General features: G+C 34.3%; 1 protein-coding gene across 1 annotated transcript; it reads left to right on the top strand.

The window, feature by feature from the left end:
• LOC113403723 (phospholipase A1-like) lies at window positions 1-24,208 on the top strand. The gene is made up of 5 exons (XM_064219028.1): window positions 1-293; window positions 12,258-12,382; window positions 14,219-14,371; window positions 15,422-15,575; window positions 23,184-24,208. The coding sequence occupies exons 2-5, from the start codon at window positions 12,262-12,264 to the stop codon at window positions 23,851-23,853; spliced, it is 1,098 nt and encodes a 365-aa protein (XP_064075098.1). The 5' UTR covers window positions 1-293; window positions 12,258-12,261; the 3' UTR covers window positions 23,854-24,208.
• Window positions 24,209-24,448: the final 240 nt, after the last annotated feature.

Genomic DNA, 24,448 nt, shown 5'->3' on the forward strand with positions numbered 1-24,448 from the left:
TTGCAGTACAGTAGACCACTGACGTTTCCCGCGCGCGTTACGTTGTCGCAACACGTTCTAAATTCAAAATTGTGAAAGATTAAATAATCAACAAAATAACAAGGAGGTTGATAAAAAAGTTTTTATATATTATTTTAATGTTTTAGTGACAAATGTTTAATTTGGAATGTATATATATATATTTGTGCGATAGTTACAAAATGTGACTGTGCGAATAATATATAAAATGAATTAACTAAATATTTATCAAAAATCGTGAAATATTCTTTTTTCGGTATACAATTTGCTTTAATGTAAGTATTTTCAGTTTTCTATATTTTTGAGTTTTTTTTTTTATGTATATAAAAGTGTGTACAAAGGCAGTATTAAGTTTTATGGTTTTTTTTTATTATTAAATAATAAAATATTTCTTTTATGTGAAATAAAAAAGTACTACATAAAACAATCAATTTTATAGATAATAAATAGTAAAATGCATAAAAGAAAATTTAAATATTAAAATAAAAAATCACAAGAAGCAATACTTTAAATTAAACAGAAAAAAAAAGTTTGAGTTAATTACAGTTCAATTTAAATTTAGATTAATCTCTAATGTATACTTATAACATTATTTTTACATTATTTTTTTGACTTTTAAGTTTATTTAGTTATATAATCTCTCTCCATCTCCAACTACCCGATACATACTAAACATGCATATTAAAAAAGGCGTTTAAGTAAAGGACTAAGCAGAGCATATTCCATTTATCAATGTGACTTGCATGCGAATCATGATCTTACCTTCACTGATTATAACTATATGTATAATAAATACAGATATCAGAATCTCAGTGCTTGCATGGATTTGAACCTAAATCTTTCGGTTAAATATTATGAGTAAGGTTCATTCATTCGTACTAGACATTCCGAACTCACACTGATTTACGTTATTAAAACATATACAATTTTATATATTATTACATAACGTTGAATATATGTATACTTATATCAAGAATCCACAGACACATACATAAACAATTAACACAATTATTATATATTAGTACGTTTGAATATTACGTTGATAGGGAACTGGGAGGCGGACGGATCATTGCCAATGCGCCACCCACCTTGGAATCCAAGATGTTATGTCCTTGTACCAATAGTTACAGTGGCTCAATCACCTTTTCAACTGGGACACAGCAATAATAAGTTATGTACTTATAAGTCAAATAAATATTGGACAACATCACACACATTACTCTGATCCCAATGTAAGTAGCTAAAGCACTTGTGTTATGGAAAATCAGAAGTAACGACGGCACCACAAACACCCAGACCCAAGGCAAGATAGAAAACTAACTAACTTTTGAAGTAAAATTAAAGTAGATTTACGACGTCCGTGGTCGACTAGTGTGTACACCGGTTTCATAGGTATGCTACTCCGAGGCCCCGGTTTCGATTCCCGGTCGAGTCGATGTAGAAAAAGTTCATTAGTTTTCTATGTTGTCTTGGGTCTGGGTGTTTGTGGTACGTTACTTCTGATTTTCCATAACACAAGTGCTTTAGCTACTTACATTGGGATCAGAGTGATGTATGTGATGTTGTCTAATATTTACTAAAAAAAATAAAAGGTATAAGTAGTTAAGTGAAACAGTGTTGTATTATAAATAAAGATATATTAATCAGGAACTGTTAGTAGTGTACAATACAGCTGAGTTATTAGCAAATCGCATGGAATGCCTAAATATAAGGTTTGTATATCTTTCTATCTTAGATTGGAATGAGCTATAGAATACGAAAACGGCTGCAGTTTCTAGATACTCCTGGTTGACAGGGGAACAGACAAGGTACTGTCAGGGTGACAACGTGTATGCAATGTTTAACGATGATCGGTTGATCCAAGACTACGAAGCGTAACAGACAGACACAGTAATACTAGTTAGAATGATGTAAGTTGTCAAATATGAGATTATATTTTGACTAGTTTTCCTCGCACGTCTAGAGCTATCCTAGGTTTTAAATAGCCTATGTATTTCCTCGGGGTTCAAGTTTAATACATATTAAACGTCATCAAATTCGATTCCATGCTTTGGCCGCGAAAACGTAACGCATAGACATACAGACAGAGTTACTTTCGCATTTAGAATATTAGTGTAGATTGGTAGGATATAATCAACAGGTTATTTCGGAAAATAAACCGCAAAACAGAACGACTTTTTGTCGATTGTAAATAATCGCTCGATGAAACGTAAACGCGTCAAGACAAAAGGACAAAAAAAAAATCTAGCATGAATTGCAGACATTTTTTTTTTAATATGCATAACATTTAAAATCACGGTCAAACATTTCATAAATAATATATAATCATTGCTAAATGTTAATAACTAATAAAATTAACGTTTTTCTTTTCAATATTTTTTATATTCCGCTATTTATAATCTGTCGAATCTGTCTAACGGAAAACAAATCCGGTCGCTGTTTACGTCTGTTAAGATTAAGTTTTTATATTAATTTTAATTGAGTTCATGCAGGTCCCGCGATCGAACCTTAGGTCGATTAGAATGTTATTGGGTTTTTCTATAGAAAAAAAAAAATCAGTAATAGCTCGGAGTACGGAAGTTGGAAGTGTGTTTACTCCCGTGCCTCGGTGAGCACGTAAAGACGTTGGTCATGCGCCTGATCTTTCCGGTCGAGTCGAATTTGCCGTCCAACAGATTACGAGTGTGAGGAAATATATAGTGTGCAACTGTGTTGGCAAACACAAAACTACACTTATAATACGTAGTTTGACGACCTCCGTGGTCGAGTAGTGTGTACACCGGTTTTCATGGGTCACTCCGAGGTCCCGGGTTCGATCCCCGGCCGAGTCGATGTAGATAAAGTTCATTAGTTTTCTATGTTGCCTTGGGTCTGGGTGTTTGTGGTACCGTCGTTACTTCTGATTTTCCGTAACACATGTGCTTTAGCTACTTACATTGGGATCAGAGTGATGTATGTGATGTTGTCCAATATATATTTTTATTTATTATTTTTTAAACTTTCTTGATAATGGTCGCCGTGACCAAAATCGGTCTACGACATTAATTTAAAATGGGAACACAAACGCCAGTGGCCGTTACTACTCGGTGTATGTGCAAGACCGTCTGGGTAGCACCACTCAAATATTCTACCGTCAAACACCAGTACTTAGTATTGTCGTTTCGATGTGAAGGATGAGCGATTTAGTGCAACAGGCACAAAGGACATAACATCTTAGTTCCTAAGGTTAGTGTCATATGTCTTCAGACATCATAAAAAAAAATGTTGCATGTGATTGTGATCATTACCTTTGTAGTTAAATAATATTCAGATGAAGTACAAATAACATGTTACGAATTTCAAAGTAAACAATTTCGTTCCGGGCTAAGGTTTTTATAATAAAATTCCTTAGATATTTTTAACTTTGTCAATAAATAAATTTATATTCATCTAAATTAAAATATATTAGTAATAAAACGCATACATAAAGTCCATATTAAATATAGTCATATATTTGTATATACTTAGGGGAGGCGGACGGTAACAAATCACATCAAATTCGGTTCAGGTTTAGTAGTGAAAGTTTAACAGAGAGACAGGCAAAGCGAATTTCGGATTTATAATATTAGCATAGAATAGATTTGTTGATTTTCATGCAGATTATATTAATTTAAATGCATTCTATCAACAAAGTTGTTTCAAAGTTGATTTCCGATGGTTTTCTTTACCGTTCTTTTCTGTAGAATCCGAAACGATTCTATATTTGATAGGAGGTTGCGTGTATAATTTTAGCGAGACACATTTATTTAACTAAAAAAAGTATCGTATTCACTTGGTGGTACAGCTTTGTGCAAGCCCGTCTGGGTAGGTACTAGTGTTGCATATCGATAGTCCACTATCGATAGACAATCTATAGTCTATCGACAGTTAAGGTGTTAGCGATAGTATCGATAGAATTATAAAACTATTACTTTTAACCCAAACTATCGATAGTATCGATAGTTTTGTACTATCGATAGTCAGTTATTTAGTAAACCATGCAACGATAATATAGAAGTGTAAAATTTACATAGTTGCACACGACCGTCGATGTCCAAAGAGGCGTTTAAAAAATACAACAACAGAAACATTAATGAGAACTTTGACTTCGTCGTTATCCTTTTCTCAAAATTTATTCTCTGACTATCGATAGTCCAAAACTATCGACACTATCGATAGTATCAATAGTATCGATACTATCGATAGTATTGGTCAAAACGATACTATCGATATCCTGAATTGTTTTCGAGGTCAACTATCGATAGTCAAACTGTCGACAGTTCTGCAACACAGGTAAGTACCCACTCATCAGATATTCTACTGCCAAATAACAGTACTGAGTATTCTTGTGTTCCGGTTAGAAAGGTGAGTGAACCAGTGTAATCACAGGCACAAGGGACATAACATCTTGGTTCCCAAAGTTGGTGGCGCATAGGTGATGTAAGGAATGGTTAATATTTCTTACAGCGCCTTTATCTATGGACGGTGGTGACCACTTAGCATCTGGTAGCCCATATTCTCGTCCGCCAACCAATGGCATAAAAAAAGTGTTATTTTTTAATATTTGTAAGTTACTAGTTTTCGCGCGCAGCTTCGCTCGTGTTTTAGTTGGTCGTGTGGTGTTAGGCATATAAAAATAGCAGATGTCCTTCCTCGGTGTTCAAACTTGCATTACACAAAAATTTCATCAAAATCGATTCAGTGGTTTAGCCGTCACAGAGCAACAGATAGACAGAGATACATTTGTATTTATAATCTTAATAATGATTTAATTTTTAAATATTTATTTACATATATATCGACGCGTAATTTTTTATTTTTCACTCATTTTTAATAAAATATGAATTTTTAATTCAATGAAAAGGTTTTATTGTACTCCCTATTCTACAGTGCTGTTCCAAAATTGATCACAAATTGTATTTGGTGGATGTGCAATGCAAAGATGAAAATTAAAAATCGCTCTCCTGGAAAATCACAAATTTTGTCATATGACCTAATGCGCGGAGAGTAGGAACATTAAATAACAGTAACTTACATTACATTAACAGCCTGTAAATTTCCCACTGCTGGGCTAAGGCCTCCTCTCCCTTTGAGGAGAAGGTTTGCAGCATATTCCACCACGCTGCTCCAATGCGGGTTGGTGGAATACACATGTGGCAGAATTTCGTTGAAATTAGACACATGCAGGTTTCGTCACGACGTTTTCCTTCGCCGCCGAGCACGAGATGAATTATAAACATAAATTATGCACATGAAAATTCAGTGGTGCGTGCCTGGGTTTGAACCCGAAATCATCGGTTAAGATGCACGTTTTCTAACCACTGGGCCATCTCGGCTCTTATATATCGAATATTATGTAAATCAGTGTTTAATTTTCATGTAACATATACGAGCATATATAAATATTTTCAGATACAAAACGACCATCACACGTTCACACAGCTTTGTTAGTTTATTAGGTCACTTAACATAAGTGACGTCGATTGGAACTCGAGTTTGTAATCATACTAGCGATTCGCCCCGGCTTTTCATGGCTGAAATTTAGTAATAAATAAAGGTCAAAATTGTGTTGTTACAGTTATACGATTGCCCATTTTGCAGCTAACGATTTTTTTTTTTTTATTTTCCTCTGTCACATATTTTTTTATACACATTTTTTTTTCTTTTTCCTGCCAGTGTCCACTAAAATGAAATCGTTTTTTACTCAAACGTATTATTGAAACCGCAGCAAAAAAAAAATCTGCACATGCTCAAAAAAGGTTAGGTTTTATTTCATTTTTATGTATAATAAATAAAACCTAACCTATATTGACGCATTCGCACAGATTTTTGTTACGGTGACATCAATACGTAAGTACCGAAGTATTTCTTTGCGATTTGTGAGATAATTTTGATGGCTAACATGCTCGATATACGAAAATATAATTTATACCACTCAGGAATAATTTAGGTTTCTACCACTAAAACATTTTTAAAATGTCATTAATGAACATTAGTCCCGGACATATTCTCCTTTTTATTATCGTTGGAAAAACGCATTACGCGTTTGCCCCACGTGAATCGGGAGTATGTCGGGATTCGCCGGTAACCAGGACGATAAGTATTCCGGAATACCCACTCAGAAACCAGCGGTAGCTCTCCGTCCCTTCGGTGGGCGCCACAGATAATCTCTTGCAAACAAAATAAACTTCTGTTTTATCTTAATATTATCATTACATATTATATAATTTACATAATCAGCCTGTAAATTTCCCACTGCTGGGCTAAGGCCTCCTCTCCCGTTGAGGAGAAGTTATGGAGCATATTCCACCACGCTGCTCCAATGCGGGTAGGTGGAATACACATGTGGCAGAATTTCGTGGAAATTAGACACATGCAGGTTTCCTCACGATGTTTTCCTTTACCGCCGAGCACGAGATGAATTATAAACACAAATTAAGCACATGAAAATTCAGTGGTGCGTGCCTGGGTTTGAACCCGAAATCATCGGTTAAGATGCACGCGTTCTAACCACTGGGCCATCTCGGCTCTATAATTATATTGTGTGCTAAATTATATATATAGGCTCTATAAATGTAATTTAGCACAGATGTATAAATTAACCTTGGTTTAGTGATTATATTTGAATAGTATAAATATAGAAGTCCTGGGTATAGTTATTAAATTATTAATCCGACCGGTTAAATGTTATAGAGACTATAATTGACCAGCGTGCTAATTCCGCTATCAAATTGTCACTATAATATCGCAATCGAATCGAAACATTCAGTCGTTTTCATATTCAACAACACAACAATCCAGTTGCGATTCGGTCGAAGTTCGATCGGGATATTATCGAGATCGGATCAAACCGATACAAATAAGTAAAATGAATCCTCAGTTTCGATTCAAATGAGGTTTATTTTTAGGAGGAATATTCAAAGCTGGATCGGAACAGAAAACTTAGTTAGTGGTAGGGCGTTGTACAAGCCCTTCTGGGTAGGTACCACCCACTCTTAAGATATTCTGCCGCCAAGCGCCAAGTGGTCAGCACTGCCAATAGACGTTAGCGCTATATAAAATTTTAACCATTTTTTACATAACTAAAGCGCCACCAAGCAAGTGTAATCATTATACTTGTTTATAGATAGTCATACACCTACCATTGGGTCAGATTTAACCATTATAAATAAATAAATATTGGACAACATCACATACATTACACTGATCCCAATGTAAGTAGCTAAAGCACTTGTGTTATGGAAAATCAGAAGTAACGACGGCACCACAAACACCCAGACCCAAGGCAACATAGAAAACTAATGAACTTTTTCTACATCGACTCGGTCGGGAATCGAACCCGAGACCTCAGAGTGGCGTACCCATGACAACCGGTGTACACACTACTCGACCACGGAGGTCGTCGACATTGTCAAATGGCAATTGGGAAAATTAGTCTGCAATTAGTCTGCGTACTACTGTTAGGGATTATATAATTTAGTTACTTCCATGAAATAAAGTACTGCTAACTATAGAGTCACTTCAGGCTATATCAACAAAATATTTGTCTTGCAGGCGAAATCATGAAATTTATTAATAGCCTGTCCTTGAGCTTCTTTATAAATCATTGATAAAAAATACATTGGTAAAGAAGGCATATTATTCGATAGAAGATTATATAAAAGATAAAAAAGCGTTCAGTTAATGCTTGTTGACTTCCAGGCAGGATATGTAACATACATATATAATTGTATTTAACTAAATAAGAAAGAGAGGGAAGTCACTTGGACCACAACGCTTTTTCCTTTCCGATCTGTAGGCGTCCTAAGCAAGTCCTATATGATACGGTCGACAGACATACTGCCGACAACTCTATCTCGATAGGCAACACAGACAACACACAACCCGCTGACGGGGTTGAGGTCCCTCATTCTTACCAACTCGTCGACGCCTAGGCGTACGACGATGAATGAACACATCATTCCTCCCTCCCGTCGACGACGGCGTCCTAAGCCGAGGTCCGGCCTCACAGGAGGCACCCTTAGGACGCGCGTATTCTCCCTTAAGTGAGTTCTCAACATTAAGGCTTGAGTAATTTAGCTCGCCTACGACGCCCGGTGACGCTGTAGAGGCCATTAGGGCCAACTGCAATACACATTTCGAAAAAAAAAAGCTTTTTCCTCACGTGACGATGTCGGCTATATCTCTCCACAAGTTAAAGAACTTCGTTCCGAAAGTACTGTTGACAATTATTGATAAGCGACACGCATTTTAATTTTAGACGTATCTACTTTATTTTTAAATAAGATTGATATATTTCTTAGAGTGCAAGTAAAATTATCATAATTATTATGATAATAATTTTATTCATTTATGTATTGCATTCTAATGTTGAGATATATCATACAAGGTTGAGAATCGATCAATTAATTAATGATATAACCGGAACTATTATTTCAAGGCTTTAAGTGTTTTAATAAGTAGCCGAATGAATAAAATAATTAAAAAAAAAATGGTTTAATAGCAATATCGATAATTGTTTAAGAAAATAATTTTATATTTTAACTGATTTTTTAGGATAATCAAATGTTAATTAGTTTATCGTCGTTATTTTTTTTTAATAATTCCGAGGTATGAATATTCAATTCACACGTGTTATTAACAAATAAAATTTGGCAAATATCAGTAATTTTTTTAATAGCTAATTCAATAGGAGCTATAGACTCCCTTCGGAATGTTTTTAACAAAGTAGGAATACTCACAGTTGCGTCATAATTGATTTACAACAATGTTGCGTACATTCACAGTAACATTGATCACTTTGATAGAATCAGTTATAATCATAATATGTGCTAACTTATAACACCAAGTTTCCGAGTCCGTAAAGTAAATAAATCCCCCTTGGGTAATATTTGTTATATTTAACTTTGCCGATTCATAAATACAAATTCGTTAAAAACAATGATAAACAAAGCGTATTATTCAACCCAACGTCATTCAGATGATACTAAAGCGTGGAGCTGATACTTTTTGACTTTCAGACAGGATATATTATATTTATAAATGTATTTAACTCACATAAAGTATATTAAAAGTTGGAAAAGAGTAACCATCGAGTTCCTTGCCGGTTCTTCTCAGTATAATCTACATTTCGAACTGGTGGTTGTTTTACTTAATACAATATTGAAAATAACGACTCAAAAGTGCTTGTAAAAGCCTACTTGAATAAAGTTCGTTTTGATTTTTGAATACCTCCTATTAATAAGAGACTAAACTTGTACATTTATTGTTAAAATAACTGATAAATATTTGTCTCACAGTCCCTAATAGAAAACCCGTGTACACTGCTAACATACATAAATTAAATGCCCTAAGTTTTCTGAAAATATCGAATTATATGACGACCTCCGTGGTCGAGTAGTGTGTACACCGGTTTTCATGGGTATTCCCGGCCGAGTCGATGTAAAAACAGTACATTCGTTTTCTATGTTGCCATGGATCTGGGCGTTTGTGGTACCGTCGTTAATTCTGTTTTTCCATAACACAAGTACTTTAGCTACTTACATTGGGATTAGAGTATTGTATGTGATTATAATTTTATGCCCATTTTTCCTACCGTAAGAACATTCTACGAAATATAATGAAATTTAAAAAAAAGGATGAATTAATTCGATACCTTCGTTCTCAAGTTATGGGGTGACCAATATATATATATGGTACCAACTTATATCGGTGGCTGAACTCATGATTACTGTATTATTAAAAATATAAATAACATAGAACTAAATATATACGACTAAGGTGTTTATTGCTAGATTACCGTTATCTATCAAAAGTGTTTTACGGGGAAATTGATTTTTGAATTCTTCGTTTGTTCAAAGAGCGTAGAGGATCATAGATGTGATACCATAATATAATAGATAGACAATGTTACAACAATTGTTGTCACTCAGTAACTCACGATCGAGTCCTTTCAAATCGAGTTGCGACTTAATTCTTACAGAATAGGGCTAGTGAGCTTGATATTGTAATTTGATCTCATTATTTCTTTTATATGTTCATAAATAATGCTTTCTAACAATCTGATTATTAATCAGTATTGAAACTGTCGTTATTAAGTTCGCTTTTACACCCGATTTGCCTCGACTATATTTTTAATTTCAAGGTTTTACTACGACTACTTAAAGAGGAACTTATTTGGTCCAATTTAAATATAACATTCCATAACGATTTCAACCGACTCCGAATAGGGAGGTGCTCAATTTGGATGTTTATATTTTTTGTATGCTTGTTCGGGTATAACTCCGTTTTATTATGTAAAGACCGATTTGGAAAATATTTTTTGGTACGAATGAGATTTATTCCGAAATGTCTCATATATAATAATCTAAGGAAATGCAATGGAACTCTTTAAAATCAGAGGAAATCAACCGCGATTGATGCTTATGCTATTGGATTCGTGGGATTTTTTTTTTAAAAAGTTCGTTAATGAACAATTCAATATACATCTGACCCTATTTATAGTATAAATTACATGAATATCATAGCATTAAATTTTCCAAAAAACAACCGCACGTATAACTTTTAAAATAGGAAATACGAACGAACACTTTTCCGAATTAATTTATTGCAATAATATTCTACGATTACCCTTTGTATAATGATCTTGTAATTTGAGCAGTGTTGCAGAACTATCGACAGTTTGACTATCGATACTTGGTCTCTAAAACTATTCAGGATATCGATAGTACTATCTATAGTATCGTTTTGATTGATAATATCGATATCATGGACTATTGACAATACTATCGATAGACTGTCAATACTATCGTTAATACCTTAACTATCGATAGCCTATCGATACTCTATCGATAGTGGACTATCGACATGCAACACTATTTGAGTTAAATTAACCGATTGTTAATTCGTACGACGATATATTTTATTAAAGTAACGGTCTTCGTAGACAGCGGATATTTTCTTGGGTGAGATTATATATAAAAAGTTCGATTCATTTGATTAAAATTGTCGTTTGCTATGAAATATAGTTGTACATTAATGTATATATTTTAACTTATGATCACTAGATGGCGTTAAGTCAAATCGTAGATATTTCTGCATCGCGATGGCGAGATTCGCTAATTGTTTTATATAGCACTATCGAAAGATTCAAATAAACATGCTTGTAAGTGGCACCTAATAATAATTTTATTCGTAAACATTAGTGCAGTCGGGCCCATCGTGCTGCATCCTTAGGATCTAGTTGTTCAATCTCTGTATACTATTGAATGATTTTCGAAACCTATGAAAGGTTTTATTTTGATATCATTTCATTGTAAACCGAAAATCACTCATCTACATTTGGGACTAAAATTATGAAACATTATTTAAACGAAATTTTTAATGCACTAGTACTACAAAATGTATACTACATCAGTTAAGTTAGAATTTGATTCTGTCGATAACTATTTACTTTAATTTTGTTTTTCATTTTTTACCGGCCAGTAGCTTTTTTACGTTCTCTAAAATTAATTACATTTTCAAATTGTAAAAATTTAGGAAATTTCAATCAAAAATCCTCTTTATTTTTCTGCATATCTACGGCTGGAGCTCTCCAAAATGAGACCATAACCGATTTTTTATGTGCAGCTATCGTCCCATAATCACTGGGACAAAATTCCGCTTACGCTAGAGAAGCTGTAGAGATTTTGGAACCCTACAAAACTTACGTAACGTAAAGTTCTCTTGTAATTTATGATAGTTTTGTCAGCGTCCGAAATCACCTGAACCGACAATATTCTATATCCAAAACAAATGCTTCTGTTTTGTCTGTTCATTATATAGAGTTAAATAATATGAAAACTCCATATATCGGATTATACTGCACAAGTATTTGCACAAACACAGGTACACTCTTCCTCATAATCCGATAGGATGGCATATCCGACATGACATTTAAGTGTTCAGGCGCAAGACGAACGTCTTTACGTGCGTATCGAGGCACGACATACATATTTCCAATTTCTAGACTCTGGGCTATTACTGAGATCTTTTCGACGGAAAAACGTAAAAAAAAATTATCGGCCCGACCTGGATTTTGATCCCAGAACCTTGGGATCTGTGGTGCTATCTACCCCCTAGGCGATCGTGGCATATCAATATGTCGCTGGTGAATAAGTTAATGGGAGAAAAGTCTATAGGATATTTAAATTTATTTATTTACATTCCTTTTCCTCTTACAGTAAAATGCAGAGAGTGACAGAGACGACATGCGTTCTGGCATTTTTATTAGCATTGGGACCATCGGGAGTCCACAGCTTCGAACCACGGCCTGAAATTGGTTATCCAGCAGGATTGATACCAGAATGTGAGTCCTATTACAATTTGATCCAATATTGTATCCTATATGCAAGCCCGTATGGGTACCATCCATTCAAGATTTATTTTAACGCCAAACATATACAAATATTAAGTATTATTGTGTTAATATCCTAGTTTCTGAAGTTAGGGGCACATTGGCGATGTAAGGAATGGTTAATATTTCTTAAAGCACCAATGTCTATGAACTGCGATGATCATTTAACATCAGGAGGCCTATTTGCACTTCTGCCAATGTCTTTAAAAGTATATATATATTCAAGATTTTGAAAAATTTCTCAATATTTTGGTGACTCTCATCATTAATGTAATTTCTCTGAAATTTTCCTACCAGTCGGATTCGAAAAATTCTTCTTGAATTTTATCGACAATTCTTAAGGAAGGCTATCACAATAAGGCCTCTCGCAGCGGAGCAAGAGTGTCTAACTTTCGTTCAAATTCGCGTATTAGTTACTACATGTGCGGATTTTAATAGAAGTTTTAGCTTAAAGTCAACACCTGACTACGACAGGCTCTCTTGAATCGATCTAATTAATAAAAACAATATGACCGGGATTCAACATCGAATCTGATGTATAAAAAATGATTATTTACCTATCACAATTTTATTATAGTGATAACGCTGTTTTTGTCAGTACGTCCTTACGTTCCCGACAGTTTAAGTAGATTTTACGAGTACATCAGTTTACAGAATTGTATTAAATGCAAATCTATCGATACAGAACGTATATTATACGGAGAAGATTCGTAAAGAAAATCAATGGCGACTCTTTCCTAACATTTGAGTTTAAAGAATCTTTAGATCATATTAATGAAAAAAAAAAACAATGCTTTTATCATGTTTCAAGGAATTTCAAATAAAACTCAAACATTCAGTGATTACCTACATATTTATATAAATAAAGACAAACAGATTTATACGTAGATTAGTTGACACAACATTGAAAGTCCGCAGTATCTGTTCGGCATAAAATCAAAAATTACTAAAATGATTTTTATAAGGTTTCCGCCAATGTACGAAGTGATTCATGAGGAACCACAACCGGTGTTTAATTGATTAAAATATTGTGTCAATTTGCTGACATTATGATGATTATTGGAAAAAAGTCCGACCTAGAAGTATTCCTTATTCTACCTTATTCTACCCAAGCGAAGCCTGTTTGCTGGTTGATGAAATATAAAACTATAGAGTACTTTGGAACACTCCCTTTTTTTACTAGATACAGACAACAGACATATACTAGCTATGATGTAATAACCAGAATTTAAAATCCTGAATTTAATTTATTAAAAATCAAAACAGTTCACTTTATTACAATTTGATATGGGGTTGATAAGAATTGAGGTGGTACAATCATTAAAACACATTTGGTGGTTTTTTAGTGGTAGGTCTTTGTGCAAGCCCACCTGGTGGTATCCATCCACTTATCAGATATTCTAACGCCAAACAGCAGTACTTAGTGTTGTTATGTTCCGGTTTGAAGAGTGAGTGAGCCAGTGTAACTACACTACTAACTAGTACGTATGTTGTAAATACGCCGCCAATTTTGGTACTGTAGTTCCTAAAGTTGATGGCGTATTTGCGATGGAAGGAATGGTTTACTTTTCTTGCGGCGCCATTGTCTGTTGGCGATGGTGGGCACTTACCAACAGTTGGACCATTTTGCTGTCTACTCCGCCTACCTAAAAAAAAAAACAAGAATCTTAACTGAAGATGTATAACATCTTTGTCATGTTCTGTAATTAAAAATGCGTTCAAACTTTCCTCACTTCCAACTCTTCACCCAAAAACTATTATCATAGGCAGTTAAATAAAAATTTTCAGGTCCAGGTGTTACGAAGAACGCAACAATCACTCCAGTTATGATGAATATGTTGCAGATCATTGTGCACAGGATGTCTGACACTGGTGAAATCATCAGAAAGCAATTTCCTATACTATCAGCACATAGAAGCATACCCAAAGAGAAACACATAGGTACGTCGTTTTCAATATCATCTCGGGTTGCATAGAGTTGCGGTTGCATGGAGGCTAACTCAACGATGATTAACCTTCATGGTAGCGTGGGTATCTCGAAGGCTATTTGTGTCGTCAAACGTTGAATCCAGGGCACCAATCATTCCATCGTCTAGAAAAAAATAATTATTCAGACGCTTTTCGGCGACGACAGTAAATTTCTTTACTTTAATTTAGATAGAGAATTTCAATCAAAATTATTTGTGGTATTTTTTTTTGGCATGGCAAAATCAAGTATATATAGCACAACATAAATAAAATTGCGTATTTCGTGGTAAATTATTTGCTAATATCAAAATATATATTATCTTTGATGTACGTAACTAATCAATTACTTTGGAAATACGCTGATAAATTGTTATAGAATATTACAATTTCGACATACCTCCAATTCCTGTCGGCTTTAATCTGACGCTTCGTTAATTGGTCTTCTATTACGTCATCAGAAATTGGAAGATATGTTAGTGCTAAATTACGTTGTTAAGGAATAGTTTTTGTTCTTGTCAATAATACTACCAAAGCGTCGAGCAGGACCTGTGTTCAGAACACGTGAAGTTAGAGTTCAAATCCGACGAAAACATTTTTGGGTTTAAAATTCATCTCGCGCTCGGCGGTGAGAAAAAACATAGTGATAATGACATTTCAGATTCACCAACCTGCGAACGTGGAATATTCTTCAAACCCTCCTTATGCCTCTGCCCAGCAATAAGACCTTTAAGGGCTATTAATTAACATTTTATATACTGTAGTCGCCAAGAAATACTTCACGATTTTTTATACCAATTAAATTGTCATATTATGTTATTTTTTTATAATATCCTAGTGGTCTATCTTTAATATGCCATTTGTGGTATCCTGTAATGTGAGGTACAGTTTTACCAATAACTTCTCGTCGAGTTGATTGGAGTCCTTCGACCAATCATGAGACAATCAGAGGATTTACTTTTTTAATTCCAACATTAGTTTTCCAGAATTTGTCATTCGTTGTCATAATTGGTTATCTGTTCACAGATTTCAAGAACAAGAAGACAGTTTTATACGCCGTCGGTTTTCTGGACAGTTCGGTGTTACCTCAGACTCAAGCCGTTGGAACTGCTTATTCCAAACGTGGCTACAACGTCCTAATCACTGAAACGTTCCAATTTCTGACTTATATATATCCCAAGTAAGTATCTATACTATTTTCTTTATAAAATTAAATTAATTTGGAGCAACTAATACACTATCGAACTAGCTTCGTGTCCCGGCTTCATATCGATAGAACTTTTAGATAAGAAATATTCTTGTATTTTATTAGGCTAAGAAAGTTGAAGTTCTTGGATTTTTTTTCTATAATATGTATGTTATATATTGTTACGAGACTAGCCCTAGCCTCCATACGGTGCTACGTCATAGGATATTATAATTAATTATATCATTAATAATATCACATATTATAAATATATACAATTATTATTGTAATTAATTGATCAATAATTTGTACACCTTTAGTTAATATTATTTTATGGGATAACATTTAATACTGGCATGTAGCACTATATCTTATTTTAAAAATGATTGAGCTGTCATAAGGAAAACAATTGGAGGATTGTGAGGGATTGTAAAGTTATATAGAGAGATTGGAGCATCATTGTAAAAAACATAATTTTATTGCCATCCCGAACTACTGAAATTACAATATATATGTTAACCTTCCTCTTGAATCACTTGGTTTGTATGTTCATTTAAATCTATCTATAATTAAAAAGATCTAACCGTACACACGGCGGGAAGCGACTTTATTTTACTATACAGATATTGTCTTCTCAATTGCACACACTCACACACACACACACACATATATAAATAAACCTACCTATAGTATCAGGTCACCCATTTGCCAGTCAGCCAATCTATATGATATTTAAAAAAAGAAAAGAACAAATTTCATTTAAAGTAGTGTCTGAAAGCTATCGTAATACGTCTTGATTTCAAACAATATTAACAATCGCACCGCACACAATGGTGTCTATTTTTTACAAATAAACAATGCTCGCATATAGAATGAGAATTGCATGCATGAATATTTTCTAGATACTTCCATTTGCGTTCGCTTTTTTCGTATATTTATTGGATTAATTTTTTAGCTTCGTATCTCAGTCTCATTATTATTATTATTATTATTTACATTAGCAGCCTGCAAATTTCGCACTGCTGGGCTAAGGCTTCCTCTCTCTTTGAGGAGTAGGTTAGAAGCATATTCCACCACGCTGCTCCAATGCGGGTTGGAGGAATACACATGTGGCAGAATTTCGTTGAAATTAGCCACATGCAGGTTTCCTCACGATGTTTTCCTTCACCGCCGAGCACGAGATTAATTATAAACACAAATTAAGCACATGAAAATTCAGTGGTGCCTGCCTGGGTTTGAACCCGAAATCATCGGTTAAGGATGCACGCGTTCTAACCACTGGGTTCTCCTCGGTAAGATGTGAATGCGTCTTGAGATGAAATTGTTAGTGACTTTAGACCAAAACCATGATTATTTTATTTGGTCTGTGAATATTTCTTGTTTGCTCATTATTTATTTATATCAAGAAGTTTTTATGTATTGAAACAATAACGTCGCTTAGATATCGATTAGGCAATAGAGCACGTCAAAATTTAATTTGACCTTGAAATTTTACACACACAAAAAAAAACCACTTATAAAAAAAAATCCAATCTTTGATTACATATTATTATTGATGGTAAGCCATTCGCGTGACGTCACTGTTTTCAAATCCGATCTTGGCATTCATGTTAAGAGTTATCACTGATGTTTCTATAGAATAATGACTTGGTCTGCGTCATTCGATCTGATACCATTATACTTATAGCAGTGTAAGTACAGGCATCAGAGACATATCTTAGTTCCCAAGGTTGGTGGCGCATGGGGGGTGTAAGATCTGGTTAATATTCGGGTACCCACTTGCCCGGCCACCTACCTATTTCATAAAAAGGTAGCCCATTAGTTAGATTGCAAGTAAATTGACTCTGAAGCTTAAAAAATGGAGTTTTCTTAAGCTCAAAATTGATACAAACCTTCATTGCTATCTGAGAATTAGGAAACTAAAAGTCCTGGTGTGGGAATATCATGTAAAAAAATACCCTCTTTCCTTTTGAGAAGAAGACTTGGAACTGATTCCTCAACATTGGTAAAACAGAAAACATCTTGCGATATTTCGACGCATCTAACTGCCGAGCGAGAGCCGGGCTTGAACCCGCAATCTGCAGTTAAGATTTACTCGTTCTAACCAGTGGGCCATAGCGGCTCATACATATAGCTATGTAGGCCATTTAATCCCATGTGATCTCGTCCATAATATATTAAACGTGTAAGGACTACAGATAGCGATCCAGTATGTCATAACTAAATCATCTAATATAATTGGTCACACTTTAAAATCATTCGCATTATGAGAAACTAGTTTTCACTCACGTGTGAGGGGGGAGGGGTTTTTTATGCTATAGGTAGCTAACGACCAGGAGGTTCATCTGATGGAAAGCGACTGCCACCACCCATTGAGATCTGCAACACCGAGAGACACCTGCTCTCCGTGTTGCCCCGTGAATTGTATTAGGCTTTTTTTCTTGAAGTCACATCGGTTCGGAAAAACTGCCTGTGAAAACTGGTTTCCTAGAGGTTAAGTAAATTAAGTAGTATTATTAAGTCATGAAATGTATACTTATACATAGTATGAGCCGAGATGGCCCAGTGGTTAGAACGCGTGCATCTTAACCGATGATTTCGGGTTCAAACCCAGGCAGGCACCACTGAATTTTCATGTGCTTAATTAGGTTAATAATTCACCTCGTGCTCGGCGGTGAAGGAAAACATCGTGAGGAAACCTGCATGTGTCTAATTTCAACGAAATTCTGCCACTTGTGTATTCCACCAACCCGCATTGGAGCAGCTTGGTGGAATATGCTCCATACCTTCTCCTCAACGGGAGAGAAGGCCTTAGCCCAGCAGTGGGAAATTTACAGGCTGATTATGTTTATGTTATACATATTATAGTATCATCGGTATTATGTCCAGTCCACAGGCCATTTCAGCCAAAATCGTCCGGTCGTTTTTGCGTAATTGCGTAACGAATATCCAGACATACTAACTTCCACATTTATATTATTTCTAGTAAAATTATTTCTTTCCCACAAAATACTAAATATATCATTAGTAAAGTGTTCCCTGTAGGGCTAGTGAGATTATTTCGTACTCATATCCGTAAGAGCAGAGATAGCGGTTCAAAAATGAGAAACAAATGTTATTATATTAACTAAATTGCCCACATAAATGAAAAATACTTACTATCTTTTATATATTGACAGAAAATAATTAAGAATGTTAATAAATAACACCAACTTTATATTTCAAACCAATCATTACATATGTTCACTGAAATCGAACGTTAACTTCGTAAACTATTTATGACTCGACTTAGGATATTATTATCTGTGGAAATACGATAAGTGGTTTTGGCGGGCTTTTATAAAAAAATAATTCGAAAAAAAATATATGGCGGATTTTTATAACTGATCACAGAGATAAATATAATTCATAAATTGATGAAATATCGCTTTGGTGTAATTTTAATAAATAATTATAGTATATAAAACAATAAAAATCAGTTCCGTTATTAATTTTAAACATATTGCGTCAACGGAGTGTGTGATTTTCCATAGTCTATATGAAGACTAGTAGTATGTACATAGTACTATATAAGTTACAATACATAATATCATACATATATACTAATATTATATATTCTAAAGTTACTCTATCTCTCTGTCTTTTTCGCTTTCACGGCCAAATTTGATTTAATTTTATCCCATCAAAAACATAAATGTAAAAATGAGACCCAAGTCCAATATTATGATATATACCTTGGTTGTTGACTTCAACGACAAAAGAAGTGAGATCTAAATGGGTGCCAAGTTCAATGGTCCTTCCTGAAATTTATTTATAACTACATAAAATATCATTTCTTCTTATAACTTAGGATAATATATTGTAGCCTAAGGTCTGTCTACCTGCATGCCATACCTAATTATCTACCTGCATGCCAAATTTCAACTTTCAGTCAGTGATAAAAATGACGGTTTTTTTACGTTAATATCTAAATAACCGTTTGAAATGCGTTTATGAAATTTGGAACACATATGTATCTCGCGAGTCTCAAATGTTAAATAGTATTTGAGTTATGAGGAGGTCAAAAGTGGCTCCAAATTGTTCGTGTAATATTACACACGGTGCTGCTCGCCAGTTCTGTTACTTGAACTTGGCTGACACGCTACCGCGTGTAGATACGAAGCAAGCTTGAACTCCAAGCCAGGATATAGGCTCTGGAAAGCTATCGTCTAGCGAGTCTTAAACATATCTCATATTTTTATTAGAACAACAAATATATAAAGAGACGACGAATGGGTTTATCATCAGAAGTCTCCTTGACTGACTACAGCCAAAGAAGGTGTTAAGTGTTACGTTAATATTACGTTCATAATTACATAGTCCAATTAATGAATTAAAAACTAGTTTAGTATTCTTTGTTTTTTTTTAAACGCGTATACATTGCTCTGTATGATAATTACTAATTCTATATAGTCATGTAACTGAGGCACAAATTTAGATTATTCCTTGAATGTACGTAGCAATGTCTAGATTCTGCACAGTTTGAATTTCGCTTAGTATTCGTATAGGAGGGGAACAGTATCGAATGAACGAGTTCAAACAAGACCCTAGTTAGGTTCGTCTGAAACCGATACCTGTCCTTGCCTTTGTTTGATCTAAGAATCTATTTACCCTGTACAAGACTCTCTGGACCTAACAGCAACATTTTTCATTGTTGTGCTGCGTTTATAGGCTGTGTGGGAGTTAGTTTAAATACCCACACGAATGACGTAACAATTATTGCTGAATATTTCTTATATTGCACTTTCTAAGGGCGGTAACTTATACCATTAATATAAAAAGTAAATTTCAGGTGGATTCAGTAGTATTGTCGAGAAATAAAAAATGTCTATAATAAATTTAAATTTTATAAATGGGGTTTTCAGAACGAATTTCGACTGAGGACTAATGCCTACTGATAAACCGGATCGACAGCCATGTCGATTTGTCGAAATTTCCACGGAACATCATTTTACAGCTCTGTGTTGGTATAACTCGGGATTCAACTCCAGGACCTGAACTCACGGCCTTAAAAACTAGATACCAAGAGACAAAACACGATGCGTTTTCCATCTCAACGCTACGCTTTTAAGTAATTTAAAAAAATGTAATAACTATTCAAATGATGTACAACATTATAGTAATTTTAATAAAAACATATGTAAGTACATTTAAAATAATGGTTAATTCTATGCGAAATAAGGAAGTCAATCATCAATTTTATGGTGTTTTCAATTCATACGTGGAACAACTTGAATACGTTTAAAGTTATAAACGATATAACTTAGTTCCAAGGTTGGCGCATTGGCGATGTAAATAATGGCCAATAATTCTTAGAGCGCCAACGTCTTTAGGCGTGGTGATCACTTACCAACTGGTCCGTCTACCTATCTTAATCATAAAAAAGGTCCTAAAATGAATGGGTAATATTTATTACGCACATGGAGAGATTCAGTTCACTGGCTTGCTTATACACTTGTAGTTTCTGGATTCAAACCCCGGGACAGTAAAAATCTATAGGGTTTTTTGTGAAAAAAAAAACACCAGTAGCAGCTCGGATTCTAGAAGTTAGTAGCGTTTACACTTTTAGGTTATAATTATTTGGCGATATATGGCCAATATTGTCCAAGTCTTTTCATTTCAAATAAGAAACAATGATTTTCAAGTGATCACTTATGTCTTAATAGTACGCCGTTGAGAACATTCTATATGGTCGTTGTTGGTACTGACAATTCTTTTAAAGATAAATATTTATTCGGGAAAAGTTAAACAAAAAAAAAAGTGACTTCAAATTTAAATTACCAAACGGGAAGTAAACCTAAATAAAAGAAGATTCGTTTTTTTGAACGTCGGCTATAAGCTCATTTGCTGTTCTCCACGCTCTTAATAATTGACGATTAAAAAACAACACACAAGATTCATAAAATAATAACCACGATATAATTAAATGAGCTCAATATTAATTACAAATACAAATTAACATACGATAATTTAAAATCCAAGAGTTCTAATGGGATACAATGAAATAGTAAATTTTAGTTGTTTAGTTTTTAAATACTAAAATATATTACCTATTTCGATTATCCTTCAATATGGAATCCATCATGGACAGCCGTGTCACTCTAGTGTCAAGTTACGCAATCAATCAAATAAGTTTGAAGCGTTGTTGAGTTTAATTGAAAAAAATATGTTACGTCATAAAATAAAAAGGTATTTGAAATAATGTATACTAATTAAAAAAAATACTTTAAGATCGAAAATAATTCTGTCCGTTTGTCTGTCCGTCTGTTACTCTTTCACGGCTAAAGCACTGAACCGAATTTGATGAAATTTTGTACGAAGCAAGCTGAACACCTTGGCTTTACTTTTTTGTATCTCACATCCGTTGAACTACAATCGTATATAAATACATAAGTATTCTAATAAATGTCGTAAATACCTCAATTAATAAATCTTAAACCTATTTTTGGAATCCTAATAAATAAGGCTTTCTCAATACAAGATTATGTTGATGCTAAAAAGGGCTTATAAGTCACTGGTAATGATAAATTTATGTATGACTAGTTTTTGCCAGCGACTTCGCTCGCGTTTTAGAGTCTGGTAGTTAAATGTTAGGCATAAAAAGCCGTGAGCTTTCTTCGAATTCCAGCTTTATAAAAAAAATCATCAAATTGCGTTCAGTGGTTTGGCAGTGAAAGAGCAACAAACAGACAGACAGACGGACTGACAAAAAGAGTTAGTCTTGTCGTATGAAGGCGCGAACCTCAAAGTTAAATTACCGGCGTGCATTAACAAATATAATCCAATTTTTTTTTCATTTGTCAATTCCTGCATTAGTTATAACACGCACACTAAGACATCTTGTAAGCTCGACCACACACTAATTCTCGCTTCTTAGTGTGAACAGATCTTTAGCGTAACTATTTAATTTAATTGGTTGAATTGACCTCCGAATTTTTTGTATTTCTTCTCGATAAACTAAGCCGGTAGTGGTTTAAAACAAATAATAACTTACATTCGAAAATAATTTCATAATATGACAGTGAAGTGATTAATGTACATTAAGATTTTTCAATTATATTTCATTACTTCAAATACAAATCATATGATTATAGTCGTAATATACAATGTTTTCACTGTTTCAAAATTATCGAACGCATTTTCATTTGTTATTAGGTGTCCATGAGCAACCTGTAAATTTCCCACTGCTGGTCTAAGGCCTTCTCTCCCTTTGAGGAGAAGGTTTTGCACCATATTCCACCACGTTGATCCAATGCGGGTTGGTGGAATACATATGTGGCTGAATTTTGTTGAAATTAGACAGATGGAGATTTCCTCACGATGTTTTCCTTCACCGCCGAGCACGAGATGAATTATAAACACAAATTAAGCACATGAAAATTCAGTGGTGCCTGCCTGGGTTTGAACCCGAAATCATCGGTTGAGATGCACGCGTTTTAACCACTGGGCCATATCGGCTCATTTTTTAGGTGTCCACTGAAAATTAATGATTATCCTGTTTTTTATTGAATTATTATGATAACTTTTAAATTAATTTAATTAAAAATATATAATTTGTTTCAGATCAGTCCGCTTAACAAGATTCATCGGTAAGAAAGTTGGGGAATTTCTGGTGAAACTTACTGAATATGGCCTAACCGCTGAGAACCTTGAACTGGTAGGCGCAAGTCTTGGTGCTCACGTATCCTCTCACGCAGCTAAATACTTCTACGCTGCAACCGGGAAAAAGATAGCCAGAGTAACTGGATTAGACCCCGCTGGTCCTTGCTACAGAGCGTTACCAAGAGAAGAGAGACTTGATGCTTCTGACGCTGAGAGAGTAGATGTCGTTCATACTAATATCGATGGTTTCGGCATAGCTGAACGACTAGGTCATATAGATTTCTATGCAAATGGCGGGGAATTTCAACCGAGTGATATACCATACATACCTTGTCTGGTCATATGTAGTCATATAAGAGCTATTTTCTATTGGTGGCAAGCATTAGAACATCCAAAGAAGTTTATCGGTATGGAATGTGACTCCGTCCAAAATGCAAGACTAGGGAAGTGTAATAATGCTGTTACTAATTATTTAGGTGCTGCTGCGAATTTCTCTAAGCCTGGAATATATTTTCTACCAACGCACAATGAGTTCCCGTACTACAGAGGCAAAGATGGTTTGAAGAAGGACAATGATATATTCCAATCTCTTTTACGAAAGATCAATTCGGATGATGAGTTCGACGTTTAGTAAGCTGAACAGCTTAAATTTCGTTTTAATGTTTACTTATTTTTATAAGTACAAAATATACGTATGTGGTATCTGCAATTGAATAAACTATCTATGTTCTAAATTAGTGTTAATACATATGATTTATGACGTCATTTCAATCAAAGAAATGTTATTCAGAATAACAATGTCACATATAGCCGATTCCGACCATTAGATGAGAAAATACAAATAAACTAAATTTGACATCGAATTGACGCGATATCATTGGTCGAGTGAATAGTCTATGACATTGATTATGGTTTTGCGAAAATATGTAATTTTGAGCATCGATGAAGCTATAACTGAAACTTTGGAAGTAGAGTTAAGGTGGATAAATTTAGTATGTACTTTTATCGGAATTTGAGATGTAAAATTGAAGTGGGAATAAGTAGTACTGAAATAGTGTTGTATTGCAAATAAAGATATATTTTTAGTAATGTACAATATAGCTGAGCTATTAGCAAATCCTATAGAATATGTAAATCTAAGGCTTGTATATCATAATTCTTTGTTAAATTAGAATAGGCTATACGTAACGAAATATATTGTTGAAATAGCTTGATTACTAAAAACG

The sequence above is a fragment of the Vanessa tameamea genome, chromosome 25 (assembly GCF_037043105.1).
Source record: "Vanessa tameamea isolate UH-Manoa-2023 chromosome 25, ilVanTame1 primary haplotype, whole genome shotgun sequence".
NCBI lineage: Eukaryota > Metazoa > Arthropoda > Insecta > Lepidoptera > Nymphalidae > Vanessa > Vanessa tameamea.